General features: G+C 34.6%; 1 protein-coding gene across 1 annotated transcript in view; it reads right to left on the reverse strand.

Annotated features, from left to right (window-relative positions):
- The window catches only part of LOC106882772 (programmed cell death protein 10), a 41,433-nt gene that overhangs the window by 10,925 nt on the left and 12,615 nt on the right, over positions 1 to 17,893 (reverse strand). Inside the window, exons 3-7 of the mRNA XM_014933555.2 lie at positions 15,056 to 15,316; positions 12,605 to 12,658; positions 8,054 to 8,180; positions 5,334 to 5,460; positions 552 to 636 (exon numbers count right to left, since the gene is read on the reverse strand). Coding sequence (XP_014789041.1) covers positions 552 to 636; positions 5,334 to 5,460; positions 8,054 to 8,180; positions 12,605 to 12,658; positions 15,056 to 15,127 — 465 coding nt within the window. The 5' untranslated portion in view covers positions 15,128 to 15,316. The remainder of the gene's footprint in view (positions 1 to 551; positions 637 to 5,333; positions 5,461 to 8,053; positions 8,181 to 12,604; positions 12,659 to 15,055; positions 15,317 to 17,893) is intronic.

A 17,893-nucleotide genomic window follows, 5' to 3' on the forward strand; every position in this document is an offset into this window, starting at 1 on the left:
TATATATTTAATACTGTGAAACTTAATTTAATTTTAATTTTTAATAAATTGATTTTAATTGGGTTTTTACCTGTAAATTTGGATTTTTATCCCTAATATTATTATATATATATGTCTTTATGTCAACTTAACATATTTTGTTAAAACACCAAGTACTGCATTATTTACCTATAATGCAGTATTCGGTGTTCTAAACACCTAAGTTAAGATGGACATAAAGATTGCCTTTTGGTAATAATACTGCTTCTGTTGCTATCAGTTATAAATATATAAATATGTGTCTGTGTGTGAAAGTTTATATTTATATGTTTAATGTTACTTCATGTAAATGAAATATTACAATAAGTTATATGTTGAAAGAGCTCATAATGAATAAGATCACATTTAAAAAATTTGGACTATCAGCTGAAAAAAGCTGGGAAGAAAAGAAGAAAAGACATTCAGACGGTGATAACTCATTATCATGTAGTTGTAAAGCTGAGGTTTGTTATTACATTGTGGATGCTTTTATACATAGTGCAGTAATGTTATTTATGTTAATATCTACATACCTGTTTTCCATCTGGTCTCAGTACTTCATTGGCAGTAACTTGATTTACTGAATCCAACAACAGACGAATTGCATTAGCAATGTCTCTGGAAAAAAGAGAAAAAAGATTGGAATATGAATATATTTACTGAAAGATAAGGATATTATATGTCACTTCATGAATTGTAAAATATGGGGAAAAAATAGTTTGTAAGTATTTCAGTGTATGTGCCTAATCTAGAACGTTGCATTTATTCTGGAAGTTTTATAGATATTTTGAATAAAATCAGTGGTTCAAATACGGAATTCTGCTAGCAAACACTTGCTTACTGTTGATGTATCTAAAACATAGTAATACAATGAAATACAATGAAAATAATTTTAATCATATGACACAAACTTGAAGAGGATCTACTGTTAGGCAAAGAAATGGTATGGAGCAAGTATAGCACCAACTGGTAATATTTGCATCTGCAAGTTGTTTGCAAAAAAAATTTGGCATGTGCTCAAATATATGAAGAGCATGAAAGTACCATATAACCAAGCAGTCCATACCTTGTAACTGTCACTGACTATGTTGTATCTCTGACCAAGACAAGTAACTCTCAAATAACAAAGACCATGAAGTCATGAATAGGAAATGCTAGATAAAAGCCACTTGCTGCAATAAGCAGTGACTGCAATAAAGAGAACTAACAAAAGTTTTAGAAGTTTGCAGTGTTGCAGCTAGACTAATATACTTTAGATACATTACATGGAAACTGAATTTTTTGAGGTATCTCAAGAATGAATTCAGTCATGTGACTCACTAGTTACTATATAGCAAGGGTTTTCCACAGAAAAGACGAGTGAGCTTATGTCCAATTTCATACAAAATCTTGTATTTATCTTCCAAACATTAATATTATATATTTAGAATTTTAAGGAATACTGAGATCAACCTATATCTGAAAAATACTTTTTCTCAGGACATATATAGTACATAAAGATATTAATAGATTTTGAAATATTAATGTTGTTGCAAGGAACATACTTGCACAACTAATCTTGAGATGCCCTTTGCTATTAGTTTATATATTTACTTAACATAAGTCCGTAAAAATTGTTCAAAACAGAATAAGCAGCACAAGCCATTTAAGAGAATTTCCTTGGTAACCTTAAGTATATAGATTGCTTACAACCACATTTAATTTCACATGGGTAATTTTTCCAATATTTATGAAAAGTAAATGTTTTAATAATTCTTTTGATTCTCATATCTTAATGTATAATTGCATTCATATTTTCTGTTAATCTTAAGAATATATTTTGTCATGTGTTGCATTATATATTATACAGTATATTCTCTAAAAAAAAAAAAAAATTCTTGCATTTAAATAGCATCTATTCTGCAAGTTTTATAGAAATTTTGAATAAAATCAAAGCTTTGAGAAGTGTTTATTTTTCAATGTTTTAGAAATTTGCAAGGCTTATGGAGTTGTAAGGGGAAATAAGTGATGCAGCTTAAAGAGTTAAATACTTGTTATAACAGACAACCTAATTTATCAAAAATACATCTATATATTAATACAATAGTTGGATCTTTTTTAAAACGAGGGCCACATTTTTCATTAATGTTTTACGTAGTGTTTTTGGTACCGAAAGACTTTCAAACTTCGTATACTTATCTATTTTGTGTTATAGAACAGAAAAATATTTTTGTATTCGAATTTATTTCATGTAAAAAATTGTCTTATTTCGATAATTTCAACCAATCACTGACGTCCATTCAGCCGATATACATTAAGTGCCGACTACATAAACAAACGATTCTTCGTTTTATTTGCTTTTTTCATTTTAAATTTGCTTTAACCCTAATCCTAACCCTAGGGTTAGGGTTAGGGTTAGGGTTAATTGTTTCAGAATCGTTTGTTTATGTAGTCGGCACTTAATGTATATCGGCTGAATGGACGTCAGTGATTGGTTGAAATTACAGAAATACGACAACTTTAACATGGAATAATTTATGGATTTCTTTTTTTTTTAAGAAGACTAAGAGAAAAAGATGTTTTATATGACACATTCTACCAGTGTTCCGAGTTTCAAAGTGTTTCGTTAATGAAAAATGTGGCCCCCGTTTTAAAAAAGATCCCAATAGTTCTTTATTTTCTATTGACATTTTGAGTAATACTCTAGAATCCTTTTGAAAAATGAAACTTTTTACTTACAAAAAAGTTTACACTTTTATCTTGGCAGATTTGAACTCAGCACATAAACAACTGGAATAAATACTGCAAAGCATTTTTTCCAGTATTGTAATGATTCTGCTTGTTTTCTATCTCAAATAATAATCTATACATTAATTAATATAACGGTATCTTCCTACCTTTCGGGTCATAATCCAGAAATTTTATTTGAAAGAAGAAACTTATAACTTAGAGAAAAGTGACGTTAAAAGATGATGATGATGATGATGATGATGTTTAATGCCACTTCATTTAAATGAAATATTGCAATAAATTATAGACGTAATAAGTGAAAGGAAATACAAGAAAATAATATTTTTATATTATTACTGAGGAAAATTTAATCAGTTGTGTCCATTATGTTCCTATGTGTACTTTAATTTAAAGGATAATCATTAATGAAGAAAGTAAATATTGAACTTGTTTAATCAACAGACCTTGTAAGCTGATAAGGATTATATTTTTACAAGGAACAGTATTAATAAATAAGTTGTGTTCATGTAGTTATATCCATGAGCAAATCTATGGGATTTTTACAAGTTTCATTAGTATAAAGTAATGCAAGAAGAATCATTATTTGTTAACCTACATAAACTAGCTCATTCAGATTCCTCTACTTCATATTTTAATACCTCGCCACACAGAATAGAAATCAGAAGATGTTCAGATAAGCAACTGTGTTTTCCAACCTAGCACACATCTAAAACCTCTTTTGCAGCACAAATTATAATTACTTAATTATTTCATTTCATTATGTATGTAAACACAGTTTCATCTTCTATGCCGTATGTTTAGAGAAAAAAACTTAAGATCCCTTCGCTCAACCCAACTCTCCCTCTTTCTCCCTTCTCCCTCTCTTTCACGCTCATTTATTATTGTAATTTATTCATTCATTTATCTAATTTTGTCACAGTTTGGTTTGACCGAAAACTGTTGGTTATAGCTCTAGTCAAGAATTCAAATGCCCAATTCTATCTCATTATTATCATTAATATTTTCTCACACCAGCAGCCTGAGTTTTTGTTGTTTCGCAGTGCACCTGCCCTTCCCACCCCCCACCACATGTACTGGAAATCTCTACCCTCTGACCTCTATTGGACATCTCTCCCACGAACACCTCCAAAGGCTTAATGTTCCCACAACCCTACTTAGAGTTCATCTCCTATGTAATGTAGTGATTATGTAGCGCATAAAATGATGGTGTAGGGTATGCAGGTTGAAGGCTATTGTATGTTTATGAGTTCTGCCAAATGCAAGCATTCTTTTCACATACATGATGCTGCTGTCTCCTATCCCAGGGTCTCACAGGCCCCACACCCTCAGAGTTGGCACACTGAAACGTAGGTCTGGTGAGATTGTTGAGATGCTTGGATGGAAATGTGTAGATTTGTGCTGCATCCAAGAAGTAAGGTGGAAAGGAAGTTCTGCTAGAACTCCTACCTCTGCTGGTGACAAAGGGCCTCTTGCTCAGTGTAAAAGGTAAACTGTGTGATGCATGTGTGCGAAGAGCCATACTACGCGGCAGTGAAACATGGGCCATGACTGCTGAGGATATGTGTATGCTTGCAAAGAATGACGCTAGTATGTGTAATGTCAGTGTGCATACATGACAGAGTGTCAGCACTCTGAGAGAAAAGTTGGGCCTAAGAAGCATCAGATGTGGTGTGTAAGAGAGATGATTGTGATGATGTGGTCATGTGTTGCATAAGGATGAGGATAGCTGTGTGAAAAAGAGTCACACCCTAGTAGTAGGGGGAATCTGTGGAAGAGGTAGACCTGGGATGAGGTGGTGAAGCATGACTTTCGAACATTGGGTCTCATGGAGGCAATGACAAGTGACTGAGACCTTCAGAGATATGCTGTGCTTGAGAAGACCCAGTAAGCCAAATGAGACCGTAACCATGGCTTATGCCAGTGCAGCATAACTGGCCCATTTAATCTTCAATCACTGGGCAATCGACTGTACTTGTGAAGGCCTGTTGAGCCAAATGAAGTCATTGTCATGACTGATAACAGTACCGCCTGATTGACACCTGTGCTGGTGGCATGTAAAAAGCACCATTCGAGCGTAGCCAATACCAGCGCCACCTGACTGATCCTGTGCTGGTGGCATATAAAAAGCACCATTCAAGCATGGTCGTTACCAGTGCCTCCTGACTGGCTCCCATGCTGGTGGCATGTAAAAAGCAACATTCTAGCGTGGTCGATGCCAGTGCCGGCTGACTGATCCCGTACTGGTGGCATGTAAAAAGCACCATTCGAGCGTGGTTGTTGCCAGTGCTGCCTGATTGGCTCCCATTCCAATGACATGTAAAATGCATCATTCAAGCATAGTCGATGCCAGTACTGCCTGACTGGCCCTTGTGCCAGTGGCACGTAAACAGCACCCACTACACTCTCAGAGTGGTTGGCGTTAGAAAGGATATCCAGCTGTAGAAACTTTGCCAGATCAGATCGAAGCCTAGTGCAGCCTTCTGTCTTGCCAGCCCCCAATCAAACTGTCCAACCCATGCCAGCATGGAAAGCAGGCATTAAATGACAACGATGATGATGATGATGATTTTCAAAAAGTAACTTACTTTATAGCTTCCAGGAATAGTTTTCTGTCATATATTTGGTCAGGAATTTTACTAAGGATCTTTTTCAAATCAATTGCTCTTTGATTAAATTCCTGGAATCTTGGTTCTGGACGGGTTATTTTGAACTCTATGAAAAGAAACATCAGAAAATAAAATAACCAAGATGAAAAAACAAAAAAATTAGAAAAGGGAAAAGAAAGAAAAATGGAAAAATTATACTAAATACAATAAGATCAGTATGAATTCTTGCAGGTTTGCAGTTTTTAAAAAAATAACAAAATAAAAACAAAGAGTTCCAGTTTTGAGGAAGGAAGATTACAAATAGTACGTAGCATGAGGGTGGGGTTGGGTTAAAACAGAGTGGGTGATAAGAAAAGAATTTAATTGGATTAGTTTAGCTTCATGTGGCATATAATCAACAGATTCAGAAGAGCAGACACCAACAGAAAATAAAATATAAAAGACCTGACTTCAATTAATTTTTCTTACATCTGTGTTGTTAGCATATTTTATATGAGTGTTCAAAGGAACATAAACTGAAAAATTATAACTTGTTTTTTTTTTTGAATAACCAAGTTCTGTTTTATTGTCAATTTCAAAGCAACCATCTTCTGCATGAAATATGCTTTGTAAAGATACCTTGACTACAAAGGTCTTTTTTTTTTTTACTGTATATTTATTTACTTTTTAGCTTGTAATAAGATTTTTTTTAACTATTTAAGTTGGTATTAACATATTTAATGCAGTGAGGAAAAGATAGCTTAATTTCTAGTATTATTTTAATCACTTCAGCAAATGGGATACAACTCCAGACATACTTCCGTCTTATTAGACCTCCTCAGTAAAGTATAGACATTCACCCTAATTACCAAAGTAGCGAAGAGAGAATTTCTAAGTAGATATATGATATTAGGTAACTCCCATACCTAAAAAAAAATAGATGTATCACATTCTTAATCTTTTTTCTTCACAACATAATTATTTTACAAACCTTATGATATATAAAATATACTAAATAGGTTTTAAATAAAGATGGCATCCCTAAATAATTTTTCCTTGGTGATTTATTTTTAAAGTATTCAGGAAGAAAGTTTATCTGAGTCCTGTTTCAAGTTTCTGCTACTTGAATTTGCTTCACTGATGTTTGAACAATAAATAATGAGTGTAGCTTGGATGAATGGGTAAAAAAGTTCACTGTGCAATCAATGAGGTCCATGGTATCTCGAGCAAGAGTCATTTACCATAGCTTTGGACTGACTCAAGAAGCTTTGTATGTGAAATTGCATAGATAGAAACTGACTATCAGATGGATTGGATTTTACCTACAACACCATGTAACAGGATTTTTGTTCTTGGATAACAACTGTTATTTCCTATTTGCTTGTCCCTAGAAAGTATGAAAAATGGCTAATATCTCCTTCAAACTTTGCTTTTGTTATATTTATTCAAACCCCCCAAAATCCCTCTCAACACATGGCTATGATGTTCCTCCACTACTCCTGCTCATGATCAGAAATGCACATATTTCAGCCATAAAGGGACATGCTCAAGTGGTTACAGTCAAGCAACTGACAAGGAAATCTGTGGTATTGAGCAGAATATTTGCTATAATGATATTCCTGCTTCAGCACTGAATCTGTCTGAAAGGTAATGGAAAATAGGTCTGTTTAAAAACATTGATGTTCAGTATTATTCTATATTTTTGAGATGAGGAATTATGTACATTATTTACAATGGACAGACAGGTGTCCTCATCTTGTCTGTTGTTATCACAACATTTCAACTGATGCACTCTCCAACCTTCATCAGGCGTTCTCGTGGAATTTTGAATCCATCCCTTTAATTGACTAATGGGGTGCACTGTTCTCATTCCTAAGGTATGTTGCTAATGTTATTTTTCTGTGGATATTATTTTTCAAGTCCCTACCTGGGATTAAACTTAGAATCCAAGGGTTAGTAGCCTGTGCTCTTATCCACTACACTATATGCCCACAGGCAATCTAAATTTAATCCCAGGCAGGGACTTGATAAAATAATATCAACAAAATCATGGTGGTGCATCAGCATGGCCACAGCTCTAAGCTGAAACTTAAAAAAAAAAAAAATTAGTAACATATCTTAGGAATGAGAACAATGTACTCCATTAGTCAAATAAAGGGTTGGGTTGAAAATTCCACCAGAACACCTGATGGAGGCTGGAGAGTACATCAGCCGAGACATTGTGATAACAACAAACAAGATGAGGACACCTATCCGTCCATTGTAAATAATTGATGTTCAGGTCACAAAAGCAAAGTTTGAAGGGAATATTAGTCATTCGTTTTGATTTCTAAATAGAAGCCAATAAGAAATATCACTTATTGATCACAGACAAAATAAATAAAAACTTTGTTACACAGTGTAATTTAACTCTTTAGCATTCAGATTACTTTGTAAAATACTTATTCATTCACAGCGTTTTGAATTAATTGTAAGTTGAAGATGTGATTGTTCATTTTTAGAATGATATTGTAGAAGAGGTGTGACAGGCTGGACCTGACTAGTTTGAATGTAAAACAGGTAGAATATTTGGGCTTGATATGGCCAGTTAGCTCCACTCCTAGAATCTAGAAGATTTTTAAAAGCAAGTGTACTATCTTCTTTTTACCAATATTTATCCAAACTGTGCATCCATGAACATAAAAATACAGGCTACAGACTAAAACAAAATATATAGTTACCTTCAAAGTCATTCAATCCTTCCAGCTTGAGTAGGGTTTCACACATCTCTATTTTATTATAAATTTCAGATTTTATTAATAAGGCTTTAACAAAGTCAAAAGCAAACCCTTTATACACAGCTTCCACCTGAAAGAGAACAGAGATGGTAATTATTATTCAATAGAATGTGCATACACACACACACACACACACAACACAAAATTAATTAACAATATTTAATAAGACTTATTCTAAATTGAAAAAAACCCCAGCAATTGTGTAATCTGGGTTTGATCTGTACCAACATGTTATATATAGCTAGAAGACATGGTGTGCATGTCTGTGTGTATATCCTTTTTATTACCATCATTTTAACATCCATTTTTATATGCTTGCATGGGTCAAAGTGAGCTTAATGAAGCAGATTTTCTACAGCTAGATGTCCTTCTTGTCACTTGCCTGTTTCCAAGCAAGATAACATTTCCCCATGGCCAGACATGTTCTTGCAGAACATTGTAAATGAATAACTACTTGTATGACAGCGACACTCATTTACAACTGTCATATTATGTCAAGACAAGAAGACACAAGCACAGACTTTCACACACACACACACACACATACATGTACACATACACACACGTGACAAGCTTCTTTCAGTTTCTGCCTATGAAATCTATTCACAAGGCTTTGGTTGGCCAAACACTTGCCCAAGGGACTGAATTCGAATCTATGTGGTTGGGACCAAATTTCTTAACCACACAACCACCATTTGCTATGCCTGAACCTATTATATATACACTCGCACATACATGTATACATATGTGCACTAAGTTTGAATCCATAATGTATAAAGATGGAGTTGTCTCGTATACGTGTTTTCAGTATATATTAAAGCTACATAATTATGCATTCTTTAGTAATCCTGCTGATGAGCTACAGATGTCAAATTAATTTATTTGGTCATTAATAGCAAAACTTGAGTACAGAATTAACTAATATTTTTTCATTTTGTTCACTCTAATGCCATTAACAGCGTACCTTTCGAAATTCTTTTATCATGGTTTGGGTTTAACTACCCTTTTTAGCATGTGAGAAGTCCTGTCAAGGGTCTATTCTCTGTGCGTAAATTTTTATACACTCTTATATGTAAAAATACGTTATGTCTTATGACTTTTATTACACATGCGAACCACTGGCAATAAACTATTTTAATTTTTTACCCTCATATTTACACAGTAAAATTTTCCAATTGTGAAGCCACATAGTACACAGTTTAAATTTATTTACTGCTGGACTATTTGAATACACTCACCCAATAAGTTTGAATCCATTATGCATAAAGATGGAGCTGTTTTGTGCATGTGTTTTCGATACGTATTAAAGCTACATAATTATGCATTTTTTAACAATCTTGCTGACAAGCTATGGATGCCAAATTAATTTACTTGGTCATTAATAGCGCATCTTGAGTACAGGATTAACTCTAGTGCCATTAACAACATAGCTTTATGAATTTATGTATTTGATCACTATAAACAAATTATTTGTGCAGATTGTTCAGCAAGAAATTGCAGGACTGGCTTTCTCAGACTGTAAGAGAGTACCATATGTATATTACTATACTGCTGCTATACTATATTTCTCCCTTTGTGCACTGCTACTCATCATCTCTCCCTATCATTTATGTATCATTGGTCATTCCCACCCCTTGTCCATCATTCATTACATGCATCTGTCAGCCCTATCCAATTTCTATCAATGCTACCTACCTTCCCTACTAATTCCGTAACAATTGGTCTTCATTATATTCTCCCTCTCACCCATTTCTATCTCTAACCCTCTCTCACTCTCCCATCCTCTATCCATCCAAACAATCTGTTCTCCCACTCACTTTTACTTAACTCATATGTTGAGGGTTCACTCTGACATCTCACCACTATTATTTCCTGTTCCACCCTTTCTTCTACAATGTAAACAGCCATATAACTCCTCTACAGCAAGAAGCATGTTCTCTTCTGATCCCTTCTCTCACACTTAAATCTTTATCTGATAGTGTAAAGCTGCCTCCCTCTCTACTGAAACTTCATTCGGTCAATGCGGATTTTAATCTGGTAAGCTGCATAGCTATCTAAGTAGTGCTGGTGCCATGAAAAAAGCACCCAGTATATGTTAAGTGGTTAGCATTAGGAAAGGCATCCAGCTGTAGAAATCATGCCAAAGTAGATACTGGCACACAAAACAGTTTACAGATCTGTCAGATATTGTCAAACTGTCTAACCCAAGCCAGCATGGAACGTGGATGCTAAATGAAAATAAATATATACACACATACATATCAATCTCTCAAAGATTTATAGAAACAATTCCAAACATGAAAGCAAAACCTAGGAGTAAGAGACCACAAAATAAACTCAGCGAAGACTAAAATCTTTTAGTAGGAAGAACAAAGACAGAACCCAACAGCTATCAGGAAAATGTGCTAACTACACAGATGAGAAGGTAAGAATCCTATGAATTGTATATAGCGCAAACTGCGAGTGTACAAGATATAGTAGAATCACAAGCAGAATAAAAGAGAAAGAAGACTTTATGTGATAGATGCAGTAAAAGAACACATGAAAGAGATTCCCTCAAATGTCTGGAAGGCTCCTTAGAAATAGCTGATAGCTTCTGTTACTTAGGTGATCTAATTAACAATGGGGGTAAGTATTCTGAAAGCATAGTTGTCAGAGAAAGAAGAGGGTGGAAAGAGTTCAGGGAGTTATTATCTCTGCTGACAATAAGGAATTTCTCTCTTAGAGTGAAGGGCAGATTGTATGATGCTTGTATTTGAAGTGTGATGCTGCACGGTAGGGAGATGTAAGCCTTAAATATTGAAAATCTAAGGTAACTGGAAAGAAATGAGCTGAACATGCTCTGCCAGATGTGGAATATTACTGTCTATGGATGATAGAGCACAAAAGAACTGAGAGAAATGTTAGATGTAAGAAGAATCAGATAGTGTGCAAGAGAGAAGACTGTGTTGGCACAAGCACATGACGTGTATGGACAATCAGTTGTATAAAGTAGTGTCCAGTACTCCAAGTGGATGAAATCTGGTGAAACAGAAAACCAAAGAAGACACAGGATGAAGTGGTGAAGATAGATTTAAAGAAGTTGAATTTGACAAAAGATAACAAAAGACTGCAACAAGTTGCACAGTGCTGTACAGGAGAAGGCCAACCCAACCTATGCAAACATGGCAAAATGGGCACCAAAAATTATGCTAGTAATGGATGCTGAGAAGTATATTTGGATCTCTCTAACATAACATGTTCATTTTACGTCTGTCTATTGCTCTCCTCTCTTTGATATTCCCTAACCATCACTCACTTTCTCTCCTATCACTCTGTGTCTCTATTATTACCTCATCTCTCTCGTCATGTCACCAGTGTAGTAAGGGATGTTACCAGAACTGTCCATATCCCACAACCACTCCAAACCTTTACTGCTAGCCTTACACATTGTCACCTGTCACTCCTTCTACTATTACTCATTATTAGCCTTTATAACTCCCCCCTCTCTTTTTCTCTCTCTCGCTCATTGCTGACATGTTCCACAATCTCTCACTTCATTACTCTCTTTTCTATCACCCTGTTTCCCTCCTATCACTCTCTCTTCCCCAATCACATGGCTCATGCTGTTCAATCTCCTAGCAACCAACATACAGCTAATATCCTGCTCTCTTCCATTAATTTCTCCTCTAACACCCTCTTGTTCCTATTACTCTAATCTCCTCTCTAACTTTCTTGCCTTTGTCTTTTCTCTTTCAACACCCTCATTTATCACCCTTTTGGCCATTTGCCTTGAATGAGCTGAAACAATGTAGGGTAGAAAGAACTCTTTAATCTTTCTGGGGACATGTCAAACTCTCTAGTAGAAGAATAAAATGCATTTCATATACTCCCTTAAGTGGCTGACAGAAAGAGTCAATATAGGGAAAAAGAGATGTTCTCTAGTGCTAGTATGATGATAACATGCACCTATAACAGTCTGTAAAGTGTAATCATTAGAAGGAGCATCCAGTTGTAAAAACCATACTAAAAATGTAAAATAGGAGTGAGATATAGTCTCTAAGTAATTTAGGATAATAATTTCTTATAAGAACTGATTTCAACTGTAACATTTCCTACACTTGCCAATATGGAAAAGTAGACATATGTTGATGCTGATGAAGGCAAATTACAGACAAAGCAAGAACATAGTATGGAGTCAAAATTGTCGGAATCTAGATGTTGAATGACTTATGGTGCAGATTCAACAGAAAGGTGATAGAGTAATGTAACAATTGACAACAACAAAAGGATTACAGACTGGAGAGATCTGGAGGGCATTATGTAAAATTTAGATCAATTGTAATAACAACTGGAGAGAATCAATTTTACAGACTTGTTCAAGTATAATTATAAACTAAAACTACTTGATTTTGAAACAGTTCAAGATAATTCATAAAAGCACTTTTCGAAGAATATATACAAACTACTATGGCATTGTAAGCAACAAAAACAGAAACGAAGTGATATAAATACCTTGCAAAAGGCTGCTCTCAGAGTCTGTGCTGCTGCCATATCTTCCTGCTCAAGCTAAGGAGGGGAAAAGGATAAAACTGTTACACATATTTTTCAACAAACAATATTTTATATGTTGTTTTAAAGAAGCAAAACAATGTTTATAGTATTATAGATGATAACTGAATAAAATGTAGACAAACAATAACTCAGTGGAAAAATATTTTTAATTAGCTCTTAGAAACGAATTCATGAAAAACGTTAAGAGTGTGTATCTATAATCACTTTACGCCTACTCAGACAGGCAATTAAGTGTTCAATATAAAGGATCAAATATATAAAGGCGAATACGTATTTTCTATACCTTGTGGTATTTCATCATGGCTGGTCATGGGTGGCACATAAAATACACCATTTTGAGCGTGGCCGTTGCCAGTACCGCCTGACTGGCCTTCGTAGGATTTTCGAGCAAGATCGTTGCCAGTGCACAGCCTACCACAGTTGCATGTGCCAATTATAGATCTCTTTCTAAAACAATTTTCTTTTAGATATAAAACAAAGTTAGATAATATATTTTGTCTTTTATCTTTTACATGTTTCAGCCATTTGACTGCAGCCACGCTGAGGCATCACCTTGAAGAATTTTAGTCAAATGAAATGACTAGTACTTCTTTTTTTTAAAGCCTGGTTCTTCTATCAGACTCTTTTGCTGAACCACTAACTTATGGGGATGTAAACACACCAACACAAGTTGTCAAGCAGTAGTGGGGGACAAAGATATATACAAAGACACATACATAAACATACACACATGCACAAAGACACAGATACGATGGGCTTCTTTCAATTTTCATCCACTAAATCCACTCACAAAGTTTTGGTTGATCTGAAGTTATAACAGAAGATACTTGCCCAAGATGCCACACAATGGGACTGAATCTAGAATTATGTAGTTGGAAAACAAACATCTTACCACACAGTCACACCTGTGACTAATTAAAAAATAAATTCTAAGCTGACTAGAAACATTTTTATGACCAAATTAACCTAATCAACTCTGGTCTGATACTTCCAAATAAAGGACTGAATTGTTCGCTCAAACCACAAACTTAACAGATGAAATAGGGTGAAGAAGATTTTGATCAAAATTTCTATATAGCAGAAAGATGAAGTGCTATAAAGATAGGATTCAAATGAAGGACTAATAAATCAATTACAATTGTTCTGAGCTATTATCATAAAAATGCTTCTTGAATTATTGTTTGGTAAGCATCCTTGTCAAAGTTGTTATTATTTAATCACAAGTCTAATAGACTTATCATTACACAGTCCAGCTTTGAACATCCCATCCTTCTGTACAGTCGAGACTATACTGTCCAGTGTGTTGTTTTTTTTAAAAAGATAATAGTGTAATTTGGATGCTATTTCTAGCAGGTTGAGTGACTGCTTAGAAGCTACCAAAATTAGTTTGTGTAGATGTTAGGGATTAGAAGATATACTGTTTAATCCTTTCGTTACCAACCCGGCTGAAACTGCCTCTAGCTCTGTAGTATAAATGTCTTGTTTTCATAAGTTTTGAATTAAAATCTTCCACCAAACCTTAGTCATAATTTATGTTCCTAACACTAGCTAAATGATAACTAAGTTATTTTACTAAATTCTTTGTTATATTTAAAATAACAAAGAAACACAGAGCATCTCAAAATAAATACAGTAACGAAAGGGTTAAACACAGTAGGAATTTATAAGGCAGCAGTAATTATTAGAGAAATAATAAGCATACTAATTCTCTTACTGGCTTAGGCCTATCTTCTTGGCATGTATGAGTGGGATTCTTGAAAAATTAACACACTAAATAATTGAATCCAAAGTTATTAGTGTTTCAAAGTACGTAGTTATGCTCAGCATCTATTCTTTAAGTTTTAAAAACAAGTAGAGTTTCTATTGGCCAAGGTTGCATCAGCACATGTAAGTGCTAATCTAGGCAAGATTTTTTTTGAAGAAGACTAGTAGTTAACCTTACATGGAGGTCTCTCCTTCCTATGCTATCAATGTTTAACCAAAGGAAAGGTCAATGACTTTTTGGAACCATTGTCACTACAGGTGATACTGTCAGAATACAAAACTACCCATTAAAAAAAATTCATATTTAAATAATAACCTATTGTCATAATTTTATGTAAACACTTCTTGCTATGCTTCTGACACCAGTTTAATAATGAACAGTTTTATTATTTTACTAAATATCTTCAAACTCTCATTTTAGAAATAAATTTTAGCACACAGGCAGTGCATTTCATAAAAAAAATATGGTCACTAAAGAGGTAATCTTAAGTAGAAATTAATTTATAATGCTCTATAAATAATTAATTTATAATGCTCTATAAATAATTAATTTATAATGCTCTATAAATATACAACAATAAGCAGCATTTAGAGATAATTCAGAATTTTATAAAAATTACAACATACCCTTTCCAATATGGGTCCAATAATAACGGGAATGGTCATTGCAGCATACAGGGACTCATCACCCATGGTCATATTTAATTCTTTTCTATAATTCGTTCAGTGGAAGTAGATCAAGATTATAAAATTTAGATTATATGAAAAAAAAAATATATTATTCTTTGTATATTTTGTTTTTGCAGGTTACACTGCCAAGATATAGAATTCAACCCAGCAACATAAGTGATTCTTAAATTCTTGATTGCAGCACCTTGGATAAAAAACCTGGAAGAAATAGAAGAAATATATGAATCATAAATAGTGTAATGAAAGCAAAATTTTCAGTTGACATTCACCAAAAGCTGACCTTAATTCAAGCAGATTTAGTATCAAACAGTAAACTAGATACCTAACTTCTATTAAACTAATGATACCTAACAAGGAAAAACCTCAAATGTGGAAACATGAGCCGAAAAATCAAGAGGAACTTATCTGCAATCTAGGAAGAGACTTTGCTCAATATGCAGCAAAGAAGCAAGTATGGATTCTATAGTGTGTACTCAAGTAAACTATGATTACACAAGGGATGCAATGGAAAAACAGAAAAAAAAAAACATAGGCTGACAGAGAAGAAATACTCTGTAGTTTGCGGAAATAATTATTGGTAAGTGTGTCTATGAAATGTATTTTTTCAAATGCCTAGAAGACTCACAAGTAATTGACATTTTCTGTTATTTAGTCAGCAGTGGAGGTGGGTGTTGTTAACACATAGTAGCCAGTGTAAGAACAGGGAAGAGAGTTACTACCTGTTTGGGCAACAAAGATTCTCAGAGTAAAGAGCAGATTGATAGTATGATGCTTGTACATGATGCAGCGTTTCCCAACCTTTTTACCCTTGTGTAATCTTTAAAATAATTTACATGTCTCAAGGAACCCGGCACAAAAAAAATTATATACTGTATCTTTCTCTCATATATCTGATGATAACATAACAGGTTAGATAGGACGATGTTTATATTATAATATTACAATAACCAGTGCATGTATAGTAATATTATGGTCATGAAATTAGCATTTGCATATTTCACTCTTTCTCAAAGAACCCCATGGAACCTTTTGTGGAATCCTTGGATTCCGGAGAACCCCAGTTGAGAAATGTCGATATGATGTATCAATACAATATTACATAATAGTAAAACAAGAGCAATGAATGCTGAAGGTATGTAAAGGCTGGAAAGAGATGGTGTGAGCATGCTCGGCTGGATGTGAAATGTTAATGTTAGCATACATGAATGATGGACAAGAAATGAGTGAAGAGGAAGAGTGCATATAAGAACAATCAGGTCTAGTCTGCATGAGAGGAGATTGTGCTGAGGCGGACATATTATGAGTATGCAGAATGAGAGATAAGTGAAGACATGCCAAGCAATTCAATTGAAAGGAACTTGCAGAAGGTGTAGGAAGTGGAAACTGGGAAGAAGTGGTAAAGGCAAACCTCAGGATGTTGAATCTCATAAAAGAGACAACAGGGGGAAGATGACTGATAAAATTATATATCCTTATCATCACTTAACATCCATTTTCCATGCTGACATGGGTTGGACAGTTTAATAGGACCAGGTAGGACAAAGAGCTGCACCAGCTTCCATTATCTGCTTTGACATGGTTTCTATGGATGGATGCCTTTCTTAATGCCAACCACTTTACAGAGTGTACTAGGAGCTTTTCACATGGTACCAACACTAGTGCTTTTTACATGGCACCAGCACTGACAAGGTCGCCAAGTACTTTGCAAGACAAAAATCCCTTGGCTGGGGGTGGGTAGTATTGAGTAGTATTGAGGCAGAGGGAGGTAGTTTTGTGTCAGCTGATGAGAGATGAAAGGTATAGAGAGACAGGGATAGATGTCTTGCAGTAGAGTAGATACATGGATACCCCAGATGGAAAAGAAAGGAGGGTGGGTTAGAGAGCAGGATAAAAAGAGTAAAGAGAGCAACAGAGAGAAATGGTGGTGAAGACATGTTAAGACATGCCCTTGAAGGACACTGGTGGTGGTGGTGAGAAGTGGGATAATTTCATGTTGCAAACTCTCACCTATTCCCTAGTAAGGTAATATTTCCCTCTGACCAGACATGCTTTCACAGAATATTGGAAATGGTGCATGTGAAATGATGCATCACTACACATGTTGATGCCCAGGTCTCTTACTGTTTGTGGTTCTGGGATTGCAGTACCTCCAGGTCCTGTGTATGCCAGTTTGGAGGCACATGTGGCTTTGTAGCACAGTACTTGAAATTTTTTTGCATTGAACTGCATATTATTTTGCTCTGCCCACTTGTATATTGCATTTAGGTCATTCTGCAGGCTTATGATATCATCAGGATTCTTTATTGCCTGAGATAGTTTTGTGTCATCAGCGTAGCTAGTGACTGTGGCTCTCCGAGTGACCGTGGGCATGTCCAGAAGGGCTACTATGAACAGCAGTAGCCCAAGGACAGCTCCTTGTGGAACACTGCTCAATATTTGCGTTATATATATATATATATATATATATATATATATTATTTTGTTTAAAAGAGTTCCAACACTGTCTGTTTTTTATGTTTTATTTATATTCCTGCAAAACCAATGTGGGATATAGAATATGGAATATACAATATATAATATAATATACAATATATAATATAAAATAAAAATGGATGGTACTATGAAATAAAGTATTGAATGTCTTATTGAATATATGGAATATGTCTTATTGAATAGATGAAATATTGAGTGTTCAATATAAAGGATCAAATATATAAAGGCGAATACGTATTTTCTATACCTTGTGGTATTTCATCATGGCCGGTCATGGGTGGC

The sequence above is a fragment of the Octopus bimaculoides genome, chromosome 3 (genome assembly GCF_001194135.2).
Source record: "Octopus bimaculoides isolate UCB-OBI-ISO-001 chromosome 3, ASM119413v2, whole genome shotgun sequence".
Lineage (NCBI taxonomy): Eukaryota > Metazoa > Mollusca > Cephalopoda > Octopoda > Octopodidae > Octopus > Octopus bimaculoides.